This window comes from Anguilla rostrata, chromosome 11, assembly GCF_018555375.3.
Source record: "Anguilla rostrata isolate EN2019 chromosome 11, ASM1855537v3, whole genome shotgun sequence".
NCBI lineage: Eukaryota > Metazoa > Chordata > Actinopteri > Anguilliformes > Anguillidae > Anguilla > Anguilla rostrata.
In genome coordinates, this window is record NC_057943.1 from 26508435 (window position 1) to 26522468 (window position 14034).

Consider the following 14034-nt stretch of genomic DNA (forward strand, 5'->3'; position numbering starts at 1 on the left):
TATGTTAGCATCTCACCACATTACTGCAGGTATGTTAGCATCTCACCACATTACTGCAGGTATGTTAGCATTTCCCCCACTTTACTGTAGGTATATTAGCATCTCAGCACAACCAAGAGCATGTTTTAATCTCACCATACAACTGGCAAAGGTTAATTTTTTTGTTTCTAATTTGTAATTTCATGGCTGAGTGGTTGTTGATGGCTAAATATATTTTACAACCATGAAATTCCTGCTGTGATAATTTGGAACCCACTCAATTTGAGAATAGTTACTGTTGCTCGCAGTAATTGAGCTTTTGACACGTCCTTTCATCATTCTCATAGTCACAGGTGAAGTCCTGTGTTTTTAAAGATATGAACCACTGTGAGAGACAGGAGGGTGTTCCTCAGCAGCCTGATGGGTGTGTGTTTTTGGCGGTAACAGAGAAAGACGGCGGAGGCGGAAGAAGGCGGTGCCGCAGTGGCCAGGGTCAGGGCTAGCGGCCCGAGATCAGGCCACTTCCACCAGCAGCCTCGCTGTTGCCGTGGGGATTCTTCCGAACGAGGCTAGCTGCTGGGCTGAGCTGTCGGAACGCACGGGGGGCTCGGGGGGGCGTGAGGGGGGCAGCCTGGGGTCCCCCGCGGGCGTCTGCTGGAGGCCGGGGGACGAGCCCAGCCTGCTCAGCGGGGTGCAGAGGATGCCCGGCTCCACCGCCACGGTCGCCACCGAGGGGTCCGCCCCGGGAACACCGGCAGGGCGCGGCACTCTGCCCCACCGGCAGGACGAGCGGGGGAGGCTGAGCTCTTCCCCGCGATGCCTCGAAGACCAGAGGGCCCCGCCCCTGCCACCCCAGTCCCCCGTGCTCAGCTACCTCTCCCCGCCCAGCCCGCGGCTGCCGCGGCAACCCTCGGCCACGCCGGCGCCGGGGGGGCCTGGGACGAGCAGGAACACGTCCAGGGTTTCGGAGTCCAGCTCGGCCCCCAGCACGCTGACCCAGAGCTCGGGGGCAGCCTCTCCCGTCCGGGCCCCGGGGCCCTCGGAGCGCTCCCTGCTGGAGAGGGCCAGGTCCAGCGGTCTGTTCCAGCGCTCCCGCGCCTGGGTCGTCTCGTGGGCCGACGCCCTGCCCAAACCGGGCCGCGGGGGGAGCCTGGACTCGGGGGTGGACGTGCAGGACATCCCGCGGCGGGGCGGCCCCAGAGAGGGCCGCTCGGGGTCCCTCAGTGTGCCTCTGAACAGAGCGCGAGCAGAAGGAGTGGAACCGGAACCAGGACGGAGTGGCGGGGGCCAGGGGGAGGTCTGCCCCAGGGAAAGTGCTTTCCAGCTGGGCACTGGCGGCAGCAGCAGCAAGCCAAGCCTCTGGCAGAAATGGGAGGAGAGGCCCCTCATAGCCTTCAGCTGAACAGACTACAGGTCCTACTGTAATACTCTTTTAAAGCTGTGTGTGGAGCAGGACTACAGGTCCTACTGTAATACTCTTTTAAAGCTGTGTGTGGAGCAGGACTACAGGTCCTACTGTAATACTCTTTTAAAGCTGTGTGTGGAGCAGGACTACAGCTCCTACTGTAATACTCTTTTAAAGCTGTGTGTGGAGCAGGACTACAGCTCCTACTGTAATACTCTTTTAAAGCTGTGTGTGAGGCAGCTCGCCCTGTGTAACTGTGTGGCAGGCGTATAGATAACCTTTGCACTCACACTTTCCCCACAACTTAGTTTAGCTCTCAGCTTTAGAATAATTTTGTAGTTGTTGGCCAAATATTACGATTCTTCTTCCTTCTTTAAAGAAGCAAAATACTTGTGCCTTTTTTTGGCACAGATACAGTGTTTTTGTGTGTAATTTATTTCCTCTGTGCCGTCTTTGTCTTTGCTGTCAAATGTGTCTTGCACTAATTTTCACTGTCAGAGGCATCGATAGGTGGATTTTAGTTTTCAGGTTTTCACATTTTTTGAGTTTCCTCCGTAAATGAATACAATGCATTCACATGATTTTGTTTTGAAATAATTTATTTAAAAAAATAAAAATTTGCACAGTATGAAATACGCTTTACATATGTCAGTTTTTTTTATATTAGTGAGGCTACAAAATTGGTCCCCGTGCTGTTTTGCTTTGTGTTAATTTTTTTAATAAAGTGAAGATTACTATTCACTAAGCTTGTTTGCCTACAGTGCGTAAAAGCATCATTGGAAATGGAGCTTATAGTAACACTGGTGTATTGGCTGGCAGTACAACACTGGATACTGTGGCAGTTTAACATAAATAACAGCTAATGCCAATGATATACTCATTCTGATGTCGCGGCATAAACACAGCCTTTTGGCTAACAGCAGTCACAGAGGACAGAAATGTCTAAGGCACTGAGGAACAGCATTCACACTGGTGGCCATATAGGATTGAAGGAGGGAGGATGTGTTAAGATGGAGCCTGTTGGAAGTAAATGGCTGCAGAGTGAATGTTCAGGGAGTTCCACCTCGCAATTATTTACCAGGAGGATCCAGAACATTCTAGAAGAAAAGCCTGTTCAACAGAAAGGGATACAGTAGCAGTGAAGGTTTGGCCGTAAAAAAAAAAAAGTTTTTATATGGCTGAGTGTGTTCCCATCTAGAGAAACTGTGTGGGAGCTGGTTTGCTCCTGAAATGTACTTTTAGGAATGTATCCCACAAACACTTTATAATTAACAAGTTCATTAATTTCCATTTAAACTGGAAATTGACCCGTGTTTTGTGTAACCACTTATCACTGGTTTTATATTTTCTTTTAATTTACTGACATTTGGCAGATGCTCCAATCCACAGTGACTTGCAATGCAAATCCAAGTGTGAGAATGGGGGATCGAAGTGCAGTACTTCCCAAGAAGGGCAAAGTGTAGTCCCAAGAGAGGCAGTCATTTAGAGTGAAATTGAGAGGCTGATTCTCCATGGGTTTGGGAGAGTGCAGGAAAGCACAGGGTCTCCAAAGTGGTTGCTGTTGGTTCTTTTCCCTCTGCAGTCCACCACCTGTGCTGCTCAGTCATTGCATCAGCGGAGGACGCTTCATGCGCTGTTGGTGTAGGCAGACTGCAGGTCCCTGATTGACCACAGGAGGTCACTGCTGCTCTGGCACTGGAGTAATTGTGCCAACTGAACCTCTCTCCTTGGGCAACCAGCCCATTACGCCTGTGTCTGGTGTGTCCCTGCTCAGATAAGGGACCAAATCCCAGTATGTTAGCCACTCAGTAGCACAAAAAATAGCATTGGTTTTTGTGAGCCGACAACCTTCTGTAAGAGAATGCCATGGTTGCCTACTTACAACATGCTGTGCTACTTCTGAAAAAATGGCATCCTCATTATCACTAGTTTATGGCAGGAGTAATGTTTTCCTGCTTTGGACATGGCAGTTACAGGAAGCTGGCAGTCTGTGAAGAATTCCCACACGGGCTGACATTCCATCCAATATGGCTGCCCCGTGAGCATGGACAGTAAACACATTAAAGCATGGCCCGTTTTAGGCACTTTTACAATTCTTCACCATTCCCAGGAGCATGCATCCAGCTGTAGCACACCAAGCCTCCTGGAACATTCTGGAATTGTCCTTTTTTAAATGGAGCTCATGCCATCATGTTTAGCACTGGAGTGGGAAGTCTTCGTGGCAGGGCAAGGATACTCAGTGGCCACTTTATTAGGTCTCCCTATCAAGTTCTGGGTAGGACCCCCAGAATTCGTCATGGCATGGATTCAGGAAATGTGCTGCAAACCTCCTGTTCCACCTCATCCCGAACGTTCTCCGTTAGATTGAGATCTAGGCAATGTCCGTGGAACCAGTTAGAGGTGATGCGTGCTTTGTGACATGGTACATGATCCTGCTGGAAGTATCCATTAAAAAAAATTCATCCAGTCAGAGCATGTCAGACCAGGCAATGTTTTTCCAGTCTTAAATCATCTAGTTTAGGTGATTACGTGCCCACTGTGGCCTCATCTTCCCGTTCTTAGCTGACAGGAGTGGAACCCGGTGTGGTCTTCTGCTGCTTTAGCCCGTCCGCTTCAGGCTATCTGCTGCTGTAGCCCATCCGCTTCAGGCTATCTGCTGCTTTAGCCCATCCGCTTCAGGCTATCTGCTGCTTTAGCCCATCCGCTTCAGGCTCTGCTGCTTTAGCCCATCCTTCAGGCTCTGCTGCTTTAGCCCATCCGCTTCAGGCTGCACGTGGACCCGCTGTGCACTCAGAGTTGCCCTTCTGCACACTACTCTTGTGAACAGCTGTAATTTGAGCATCTGTGGCCATTACGTTTGCTTGAACAAGTCTGCCCATTCTCCTCTGACCTCTTTCATTAACAAGGTGTTTTTACTCGCAGGGCTGCTGCTCACTGGATGTTTTTTGTTTGTCACACCACTCTGTCAACTCTAGAGACTGCAGTGTGTGAAAATCCCAGGAGGGCAGCTGTGTGTGAGATGTTGAAATCACCACGTCTTGCTCCATCAATCATACCATGGTCAAAGTTGCTTTGATCAGGCTTAGATCACCCATTCTAGTGTCTGGTTGAACAACTGAACCTCCTCACCATGTCTGCTTTGTATATTGCAGCTACATGATTCGCTTGCATGGTGGAGCAGGCTATTAGCATTGCTGAGCAGGTTTACCTAATAAAGTGGCCACACATATATATATATATAAAGCTTGTGGTCATGATTAGCGCTCCAGTGACCTGGAGAGCTGTGTCAGTTTCCGTTGGTTGTCGATCACATTGAGGTTCTGGATGTACTGGCGGACGATGGTGGGGCTCCGCAGAGAGAGGGACTGCTCTGAGTCTGTGCGGGGAAAAGGGGGCGGGCAGAAAGCAGACTTTAACAGTCAGCACGCAAAGAGGTTGCAAAGGTTAATCTGTCCATGCAGTTCGGATGGAGTCCATATGAACAATCTATTTAAAAATGAGAAGTCTGGAAACTAATCCTGATGTAATCAGTGATGACTGAGACAGTGTCCTGTGTACTGTTTCCTCAAAGTACTGTCTAATAAGAAGATTGCATACTGTTTAGTATGCGATGGGCCGCTTGCGAAAAAATAACACCGTTCCATTCTAACCGTACTATGGGAGTGTAATAAATCACACCTGTAGAGTTTACATCCAGCCGAGGCAACAATAAGCGGTTTCAAAGCTATTCTGTAAACAGTGTGAGATCAGTTTTGACAATTTACCATAAAAAGGAAACAAACCACATACATCTAAAGGCACTCCTGGCGTCACGGGTATTGAAATTTCCCACAGCTATCTGTTTGTTGATGGAATATTATGCTAAACTGCAAGTCATATTTAAGGGGCCACAGTGTTCATTTACTTCCTGAATAGTTTGCTCCGGAGCATACTTGGCAAAAACATGGAACTAAGTATTTCATTTGGGTATTTTTAAGTACTCTCAATTTTCTGAACTTTGCAAAAAAGTATACTCAACTATTGAGTGTGCTAGTAGGTAAGTGCGATGATTTGGACACAGCCTGAGAGATTCAAGGGACAAAGTGTAGCTGGGTTACAGGGGGAGGTTCACTTACAGGTGGAGATTCTCACAGAGGGCGGTTCAAGAAACATGCGGTCCGCCAGGCCTTTTTGTGGAGATGATGGTACTGTGGAAAAACAGGCAGGAGAGAGAGTGTAAAACACTACGGTCTGCATACAGCTGCTCTGCTTATCGCTGCAGCCCATTACACGTGTTAAAGCCAAACGCAACGAGAGAGCTGAGGCGGGGCCTAATCTCTGACAGCTTTGAGAAGTTATGCATTTTTTGTGATGTCATAATGCAAACTGTAAAAGTTGGCCTGTGCTTAAACCTGTGACTCAGAAAACGATTAGGCAGGTATTAGGGAACTGAAGGTGTGGATCACAGAAAACCAACCCGTACCATAAGGCTGGCTCCGGCACTCCCTCACCATCTTCACGGTTTTGGCGATCATGCGCTGCGGAGGTGAAACGAGTTTTACACTCAAATGGTACACACAACTGTGTATTTCAGGAGCATGTGACACACATTACAGCAGTATTATCCATTTCAGATGTTATTTGTCCGGCACCTTTATAGACAATCGTATGAGTACATTTTCTTGCTTTCCAAGGTTTGGCTGCAATTAAAAGGTTTAGAGTACTTGACAATTTATGATCTATGATTTTTATATCAACCTGGATATTTAATCTGACTGTGTAATAGGTATTTTAAAAGTAAATCTTATGTAATACAATTATCCAACAGCCATACTCATGTACGCCACTAGAGGGTAGAGTCACCTAGACGTGATGATTGCATTGGCTAGCTGTCTGTTGACAGTACAATTGGATCAGCTAAGGATGTCTGTGAGACATTGAAGGGTTTGGCAAACAAATCAATAACATACATATGAAGCCATGAATAAACTAATAGACACCCCCAGTCAAACGTGACTAGGCTATCCTAAATTTATTCAGTTTAATTAGTAATTTATAGTGAATGCATTAAAAGCACACACAAGCCATACTGACTATTGTAACTGAAGAAAAAAAACACCGGAGGGGGACTTAAAACCATCTGCCCAACCTACTTACACAACTCGTTATGGAAAAAGCTGTTTAATTTGTAGACTCATATTAATGTGGATTGTGTAGTCCTGATTCAGTAACATCCCAAGATTTCCCCCCCCCCCCCCCCAGTTTTGACCTGGGCTGGGCTTTAGTGGCGGTCTAAAACAGCTGAACACACACCCTCCCGCACTCACCATTTTCTCAAAATTGACCAGGCTTTCCACGTAGTTCTTGTTTCCCTCGTGGATGAAAGTCATGTCTGCGTGGGAATCAGCAGAGAAAGGGAAGGGAAGGAGGAGATAATGAGGAACAGCAGCGATGAGCTTTACTGAAGCAGAGCAGGCTTTTAATGGGATCTGCTGTGTGGCTTGTGTATGGACATGGATAGCCATAGACTGCTCAATGCATCTGTAATGAGAAGTTACTGATGGTACATTTTGGTTTTAAATATCCAGCCTCAATGTAAGGGCATTTTTGTACTGTTTATATCGGTCCAGGTTATTGCATTAATATTGGACAAAAAGTCTAAGTTTGTCCTTCCAACAGTGATCATATCATGTTTTTAATATTTATTTCCGGTTTGAAGGCAAATAGTTTCATTTATGCAAATTTGTCTGTAAAACCACAAACCATATGGCTGGTTATGGAACCAGCAATGTGGCGTAACAGAATGGCCAATCAAGTGTGATTTTGAACAGGACGGATAGGCAGGTAGAAGTCCCCTACTGAAGAATCAACTAAGGACACGCCCCTCATTGCAATGTCAGTACAACAACACTGGTTGCTGGCGAAGAAAACAGAAAACGAGCCAACACATAGCACAGAAGAGGGAGGATAATTAGAGGATATTTAAACAACAAACAGGGTTTGAGCCAATGATTAAAAATGGTCTCTGCAGTCCTTTAACACTGTTTTAAAACAGCTGATGTGTAGAACTATAGCTGCTGTTTTTTGATGCTTTTTTCCCCTTTTTCTCTCCAGTTTTGAATGCCCAATCAAGCTTGCGCTGCAATGCTTACTGCAGTCTCTGCTGTAGATTTGCAGTTGGGCTGTCACAGACATGAGTCAGAGGAAGACTTCATGTGCAGCTCAGTAGATGGACTTGGGGTCGCCCAATCAACCAGCAGGGGTCTCTGGTATGGGATGAGGCTCCTTCCTCCCTCCCTGGGCAACTCTAGACCCCACTTAGTACTGCCCCGTATGGCTGCTGGCCACAGTTGGCACTGGAGTGGTCAGTATTTGATACCGGACCATGGCGCCCATGTGCTTAAACAGTACTCTAAAAGGATGAGCCACCCAGCAGCACTATAGCTATTGTTTTCAAGCAGATGTTTTGCACAAAGCTGACCACTTCCTCCTTCAAGGTACTACAAACTCAGCAGCCAGGCTGGATTATGAATTCGCTGCACGATCACACCGCGCATTGGGGGCCATTTAAACATGCTGTGAATGTACCTCGCGCTTCCAACAGCAGTGCAGTTCGCTCAGACCACGCGCGCTAAATCGCAAACGTGTAAAAGATGCCTCCTTACAGCGCTGGTCTGTTTTCTGGGTATCGCTCGCACGCAGCGGCGTGACTGGCGGGATCAGCGCGGAGCCGGGGCGGCGGGCCTTACCTTTCAGCAGCAGGGGCATGAAGGGGATGTACGGAGGGCTGAGCTTGGCCACGGCGAGTCTGTACGCCCTGTGATTACGGGAGGGGTCCTAGCAGAGAGACACGAGCGCACGCATGGGTATATACGCCAACGCACACGCATGGGTACACACGCCAACGCGCACGCATGGGTACACACGCCAACGCGCACGCATGGGTACACACGCCAACGCGCACGCATGGGTACACAGCCAACGCGCACGCATGGGTACACACGCCAACGCGCAGCATGGGTAACACGCCAACGCGCAGCCATGGGTAACACGCCAACGCGCACGCATGGGTACACACGCCAACGCGCACGCATGGGTAACACGCCAACGCGCACGCATGGGTACACACGCCAACGCGCACGCATGGGTACACACGCCAACGCGCACGCATGGGTAACATGCCAACGCGCACGCATGGGTAACACGCCAACACGCACGCATGGGTATACACGCCAACGCGCACGCATGGGTACACACGCCAACGCGCACGCATGGGTACACACGCCAACGCGCACGCATGGGTACAACGCCAACGCGCATGCATGGGTACACACGCCAACGCGCACGCATGGGTACACACGCCAACGCGCACGCATGGGTATACACGCCAACGCGCACGCATGGGTATACACGCCAACGCGCACGCATGGGTACACATGCCAACGCGCACGCATGGGTACACACGCCAACGCGCATGCATGGGTACACACGCCAACGCGCACGCATGGGTACACACGCCAACGCGCACGCATGGGTACACACGCCAACGCGCACGCATGGGTACACACGCCAACGCGCACGCATGGGTACACACGCCAACGCGCACGCATGGGTACACACGCCAACGCGCACGCATGGGTACACACGCCAACGCGCACGCATGGGTACACACGCCAACGCGCACGCATGGGTACACACGCCAACGCGCACGCATGGGTACACACGCCAACGCGCACGCATGGGTACACACGCCAACGCGCACGCATGGGTACACACGCCAACGCGCATGCATGGGTACACATGCCAACGCGCACGCATGGGTATACACGCCAACACGCACGCATGGGTATACACGCCAACGCGCACGCATGGGTACACACGCCAACGCGCACGCATGGGTACACACGCCAACGCGCACGCATGGGTACACACGCCAACGCGCACGCATGGGTATACACGCCAACACGCACGCATGGGTATACACGCCAACGCGCACGCATGGGTACACACGCCAACGCGCACGCATGGGTACACACGCCAACGCGCACGCATGGGTACACACGCCAACGCGCATGCATGGGTACACACGCCAACGCGCACGCATGGGTATACACGCCAACGCGCACGCATGGGTACACACGCCAACGCGCACGCATGGGTACACACGCCAACGCGCACGCATGGGTACACACGCCAACGCGCACGCATGGGTACACACGCCAACGCGCACGCATGGGTACACACGCCAACGCGCACGCATGGGTACACACGCCAACGCGCACGCATGGGTACACACGCCAACGCGCACGCATGCAAGCATGTGCAGGCACACGCGCACACGCACGCACAGCATTCCTATTAGCCACAGTATGCTCGAGAGAGCTTGAGAAGCAAATTGATTGTGTGTGAATGCAGCTGCTTCTCATCTTTAAACGGCGGTACGGATTGATGTTGACGCACATAATGTGATGGATCAGAACTCTGCAGGCGTGAACGATGACCATTCAGCAGTTTCAAACAAAAGCGTCCTCAGTAACGAACTCACCATTAATCTTTCAAACGAGCAGTAAACCCTCTTCGTCTTGCTTGGCACTCTCTGTCAAAACAGGAGACAGTGTTAATTCTAGTTTATATATAAACATTTGCGGTAATTTTTGACAAACACACAGAAACTCTAATGCTGCTATCATCCCTGAGCTCAGCACGTGTGCATGTGACGGGTGTCAGTGTACCAGCTCAGCATCTTGCATATTATATCTAAAAAAAAGCTATTCTTTGAAACGACAAAGAACGGTTCATTTTTTCCTATGTGACTAACATAACATGGTTTAGACACATGGGGTTTTAAACCAACTTTATTAGTTTATGAGAAATTCCCAGCCCTCAGAGCTGTAAAAATGACAAAATTACAATATAGCACATTGCAGGAACTATAACAAACATGTCATATAAAACAATTACTGTAAAACTGGCAGGGAGAAGGATGTGAAAAGTACATTGGCTCGCACTCCCTGCCTCCTTCTCTCCCTCCCTCAGACTCTCACCTCCCTCTCTGCGTCCCACTGTTTTCCCTCCCTCCCACTCGCCCCCTCCATCCTCCTCTCCATCCCTTAGACCCCCCCCCCCCGCTTCCTCACCTCCCAGGTCTTGGAGAGCCTCTGCACCGCGCTGTTGCCCAGCCCGAACATGACCGCGAAGAAGGAGTTGAGGTTCCGCTGCTCTTTGAGGCTGAAACGGCAGACGCAGAAGCGCAGTCAGCCTTCGCGCCCGCCCGGAGAACCGCGGACAAAACCAACCGATTCGTTCAGCCCGTAATTAAACTTGGACCGCCGCGCGCGATATTCCTGGAGAGGGACCGCACGGTCCGTGCAACCGAGGAAAAAATGCGTGCGATTTGACTTAAAGGGACAGCGGCCATTCTTGTCATTCCTGGCGCGAGGCAGATAACAGGCACACCAGCACACGAACGTCACGCCGATGAAGCCCGCTGCAGTTATGACTCGCATGGAGACGCAAGCAGGCTGACGATAAACAGCAACCCTCATCGAGTCGCGATTCACAACCCGGCGGTTTGGCGACGCGGAGGCTGAAATGCGGTAAAGCCAGAACCGGAATATCTTTAATGGGCTGGGGGTGCAGGCTGCACCAGCGTTTAACACGCATACTGAATATGAGCGCAGGGAAGCAGTCAGTTGTTCTCCCAGGTGAACATCACTGCACACGACAGACAATATTTCCACCGGCTAGATCTGTCAGGTGTCATTTCCGATTTCTACTCTGAGTACTATTCCATGGTAGTTATTCACTGTTGATAGCTTACCAAAAATACAGTTACATTTAAAAAAGCACTGTAAAAAATGAGAGCATTTAACTCACCCTACAAATCTTTTCATGACTTTTTGGACTGTTGGGACTAAGTGAGACTCACACATTGGAGGTCTCCTGATAGAACTAAGTGAGACTCGCAGACCAGTGGTTGTTAGACAGGGGTACTGCGTGATACTCACACCATGGCCATCTAGAGCCCAGGGTACTGCGTGATACATACCATGGCCATCTAGAGCCCAGGGTACTGCGTGATACTCACACCATGGCCATCTAGAGCCCAGAGGACTGAGTGATACTCACACCATGGCCATCTAGAGCCCAGAGGACTGAGTGATACTCACACCATGGCCATCTAGAGCCCAGAGGACTGAGTGATACTCACACCATGGCCATCTAGAGCCCAGGGGACTGAGTGATACTCACACCATGGCCATCTAGAGCCCAGGGTACTGAGTGATACTCACACCATGGCCATCTAGAGCCCAGGGGACTGAGTGATACTCACACCATGGCCATCTAGAGCCCAGGGGACTGAGTGATACTCACACCATGGCCATCTAGAGCCCAGGGGACTGAGTGATACTCACAAGACGGCGATCTTGATGAATTTCTTGAGCAGCGCGGCGCGCTTCATCAGGTCGTTGCAGAGGCACAGCTCGGTGACCACCCAGTACTGCACGGCATTGAAGCGGCGCACAAAGCGCTCCAGGTTGGCCGTGGTGGTGCCCGGGAACTTGTGCCGGCCGAATATGTAGTACACCAGCTCTACCTGCAATGGGGCCATCCAGAGGACACATCCCTTTAAACTTCAAAAACTCACATTCCTACTTTTAATTGAATATTAACCATTTTAAATCACATTTTATTCAAACACATTTTATTCAAATGTGTACAAATAAAATTATGTGTAACAAACAGTTCACAAACAGTAGGCATGGGCCAAATAATTAGTGAGTGTTGGAAGGTCATGTGACAGTCAGAGGACAAATGAAACACCAGAACCCATGTGTCACCAGGGGTAATAAAAAAGAGACAGGAAGCTGTTGTAGTCACCTTTTCTACAGAAGCCAGAGAGAACCATCACCAGTCGAGGAATAGGTTTGCAATAACAAACACAACAACGCTGACAGTGATTGGTGGATACTTTCTGGCTATAGGGTCCCTGATGGTATCCTCATGAGAACGGGCAATGCACTTATTTTACTGTCACCAACATACTCCGTGATCATTTGAACAACAAGCTCCATAATTGGTGGCACAACATGCAGTACTCTCTGATGGGTGGAGCTCCTAGATCAGTAAAAAGATACTGTTATCTAGGAAGTGCCAGGCCCTCCGTGTCCTCGCGTGCTGATCTAATATCAGAGAGAAATACCGCAGAAAGACCGCAGACAGCCTGAGAGACGGTCTCCCGCTCGTCTGGGCTCACCTCCGCTTGACTCCGTGGGGAGCACGCATACACGTGGCGGCGCCGCGTTGACTGAAACCTGCTTCGGTGTGTCGCTGCGTGTTTGTGTGAGTCACTGATCTTCAGCCATCTCTGTGGCACCAATTCCTTTCATAATTTATGCCATTGTTCTTTCGAAGTGTTGGTATGTGTCCTTCGGTATGTGTGAGTAACCACAAGGCATTTTAAGGTTTGCATTGATTAGGTAATGGCGATTTTTAAAAACGTGTATTTCGTTTTATTTGTGCAGGTGACCCCTGCGCACGGCTGTTCCGCTGCTCCAGTTAGCCGTGAAGCTGATCTGTATCTGCACTACCCGGTTAGTTTTTTATATTCTGAATCGTTTTGTCTACACTGGTGTTCATATAACCTTATCGCATGCACTGTGTTCTATGATAGTCTAATAAATAAATACCTGTATCCCTAGGGGTCAGAGGTCAGGGGTGAGGGGGTCAATGTTCCTCACCTCGTGCATGGCTCCGAACAGCTCCCAGTCGTAGTCGGTGAGCTGACTGGCGATGTCTTTGGAGCTCATCTGTTCCAAAGTGTGAATGCTGCCCTGATCTGGGCCCTGCTGCTCCTGCAAGGGTGTCTGGGTACAGAGGAACACGTTCTGTGTTATTCGCCTGCCCCTCTACCTGCCTATCACACCTCAAACCCCACCCCTCTACCTGCCTATCACACCTCAAACCCCACCCCTCTACCTGTCTGTCACACCTTAAGCCCTGCCGTCACCACAAACTCCACCTTCCGTCTGTATATCACACTTTCATCCTCAAAACTCACCCCTTCCTTTGTATATCTTCACCATTATCCAGCAACCCTGTGCTTCTGTCACTTCTGTCACACCTTAATCCTCAAAACCCTGCCCCTCTGTATATCACACCTTTATTATGAAACCCCACCCATCCATATGGCTGTCATTCCTTTATTTTGCAACCCCGCCCATATGGAACGCTGTACTCATCCTGCCTATATGTGTTCTTTTTTAATTTTAGCGCTCTGCTTCTGGCCAGGGGTGCCTGGGGCCATAGCACAGTATGTGCCAGCGCATTAGACGCTGAGTGATTGGTTATGCACCTTGTGCTTCAGAAAAATAAACAACCACTGAGGCTAATGGCTGAAAAGCGTTTCAGTAAAGAAATGACGCTCCAATTGATCTGTACGGTACGGCTGTGGCTAATCCTTCATGCTGCCTCCGTGTCTTGTGTTTGCCTGTTTTCCCAACCTCTTGGCTGGCCTGTTATTGAGAAAAGGGTTACATAAAAACAAGAAATGCCACTATTGTTTACTTCACGCTCCAGCACTGTGTCAAGAGGTGATGGGTGGAGGAGACAGGTGGAGGTGATGGAGGAGGGGGATGTGTGGAGGTGACAGGGGAGAAGGATGGGTGAAG

General features: G+C 49.7%; 1 protein-coding gene and 1 long non-coding RNA gene across 6 annotated transcripts in view; one reads left to right on the forward strand and one right to left on the reverse strand.

The window, feature by feature from the left end:
• Window positions 1-1965: 1965 nt before the first annotated feature.
• Window positions 1966-14034, reverse strand: part of rapgef3 (Rap guanine nucleotide exchange factor (GEF) 3) — a 42887-nt gene continuing 30818 nt past the window's right edge. For all 4 annotated transcript variants that reach the window (XM_064299066.1, XM_064299064.1, XM_064299067.1 and 1 more), the window contains 9 exons: window positions 13105-13230; window positions 11779-11960; window positions 10501-10591; window positions 9909-9959; window positions 8113-8200; window positions 6691-6755; window positions 5847-5901; window positions 5500-5571; window positions 1966-4760 (listed from right to left, as the gene is read on the reverse strand). In XM_064299066.1, the coding sequence (XP_064155136.1) occupies window positions 4642-4760; window positions 5500-5571; window positions 5847-5901; window positions 6691-6755; window positions 8113-8200; window positions 9909-9959; window positions 10501-10591; window positions 11779-11960; window positions 13105-13230 (849 nt within the window). In that variant the 3' untranslated portion in view covers window positions 1966-4641. The remainder of the gene's footprint in view (window positions 4761-5499; window positions 5572-5846; window positions 5902-6690; window positions 6756-8112; window positions 8201-9908; window positions 9960-10500; window positions 10592-11778; window positions 11961-13104; window positions 13231-14034) is intronic.
• Window positions 12586-13917, forward strand: LOC135234445 (uncharacterized). Of its 2 annotated transcripts, XR_010324112.1 has the most exons (4): window positions 12586-12706; window positions 12889-12957; window positions 13066-13248; window positions 13637-13917. It is a non-coding gene; the product is annotated as an uncharacterized LOC135234445 (long non-coding RNA). The 2 variants fall into 2 exon arrangements; XR_010324111.1 differs by having other exon boundaries at window positions 13066-13917.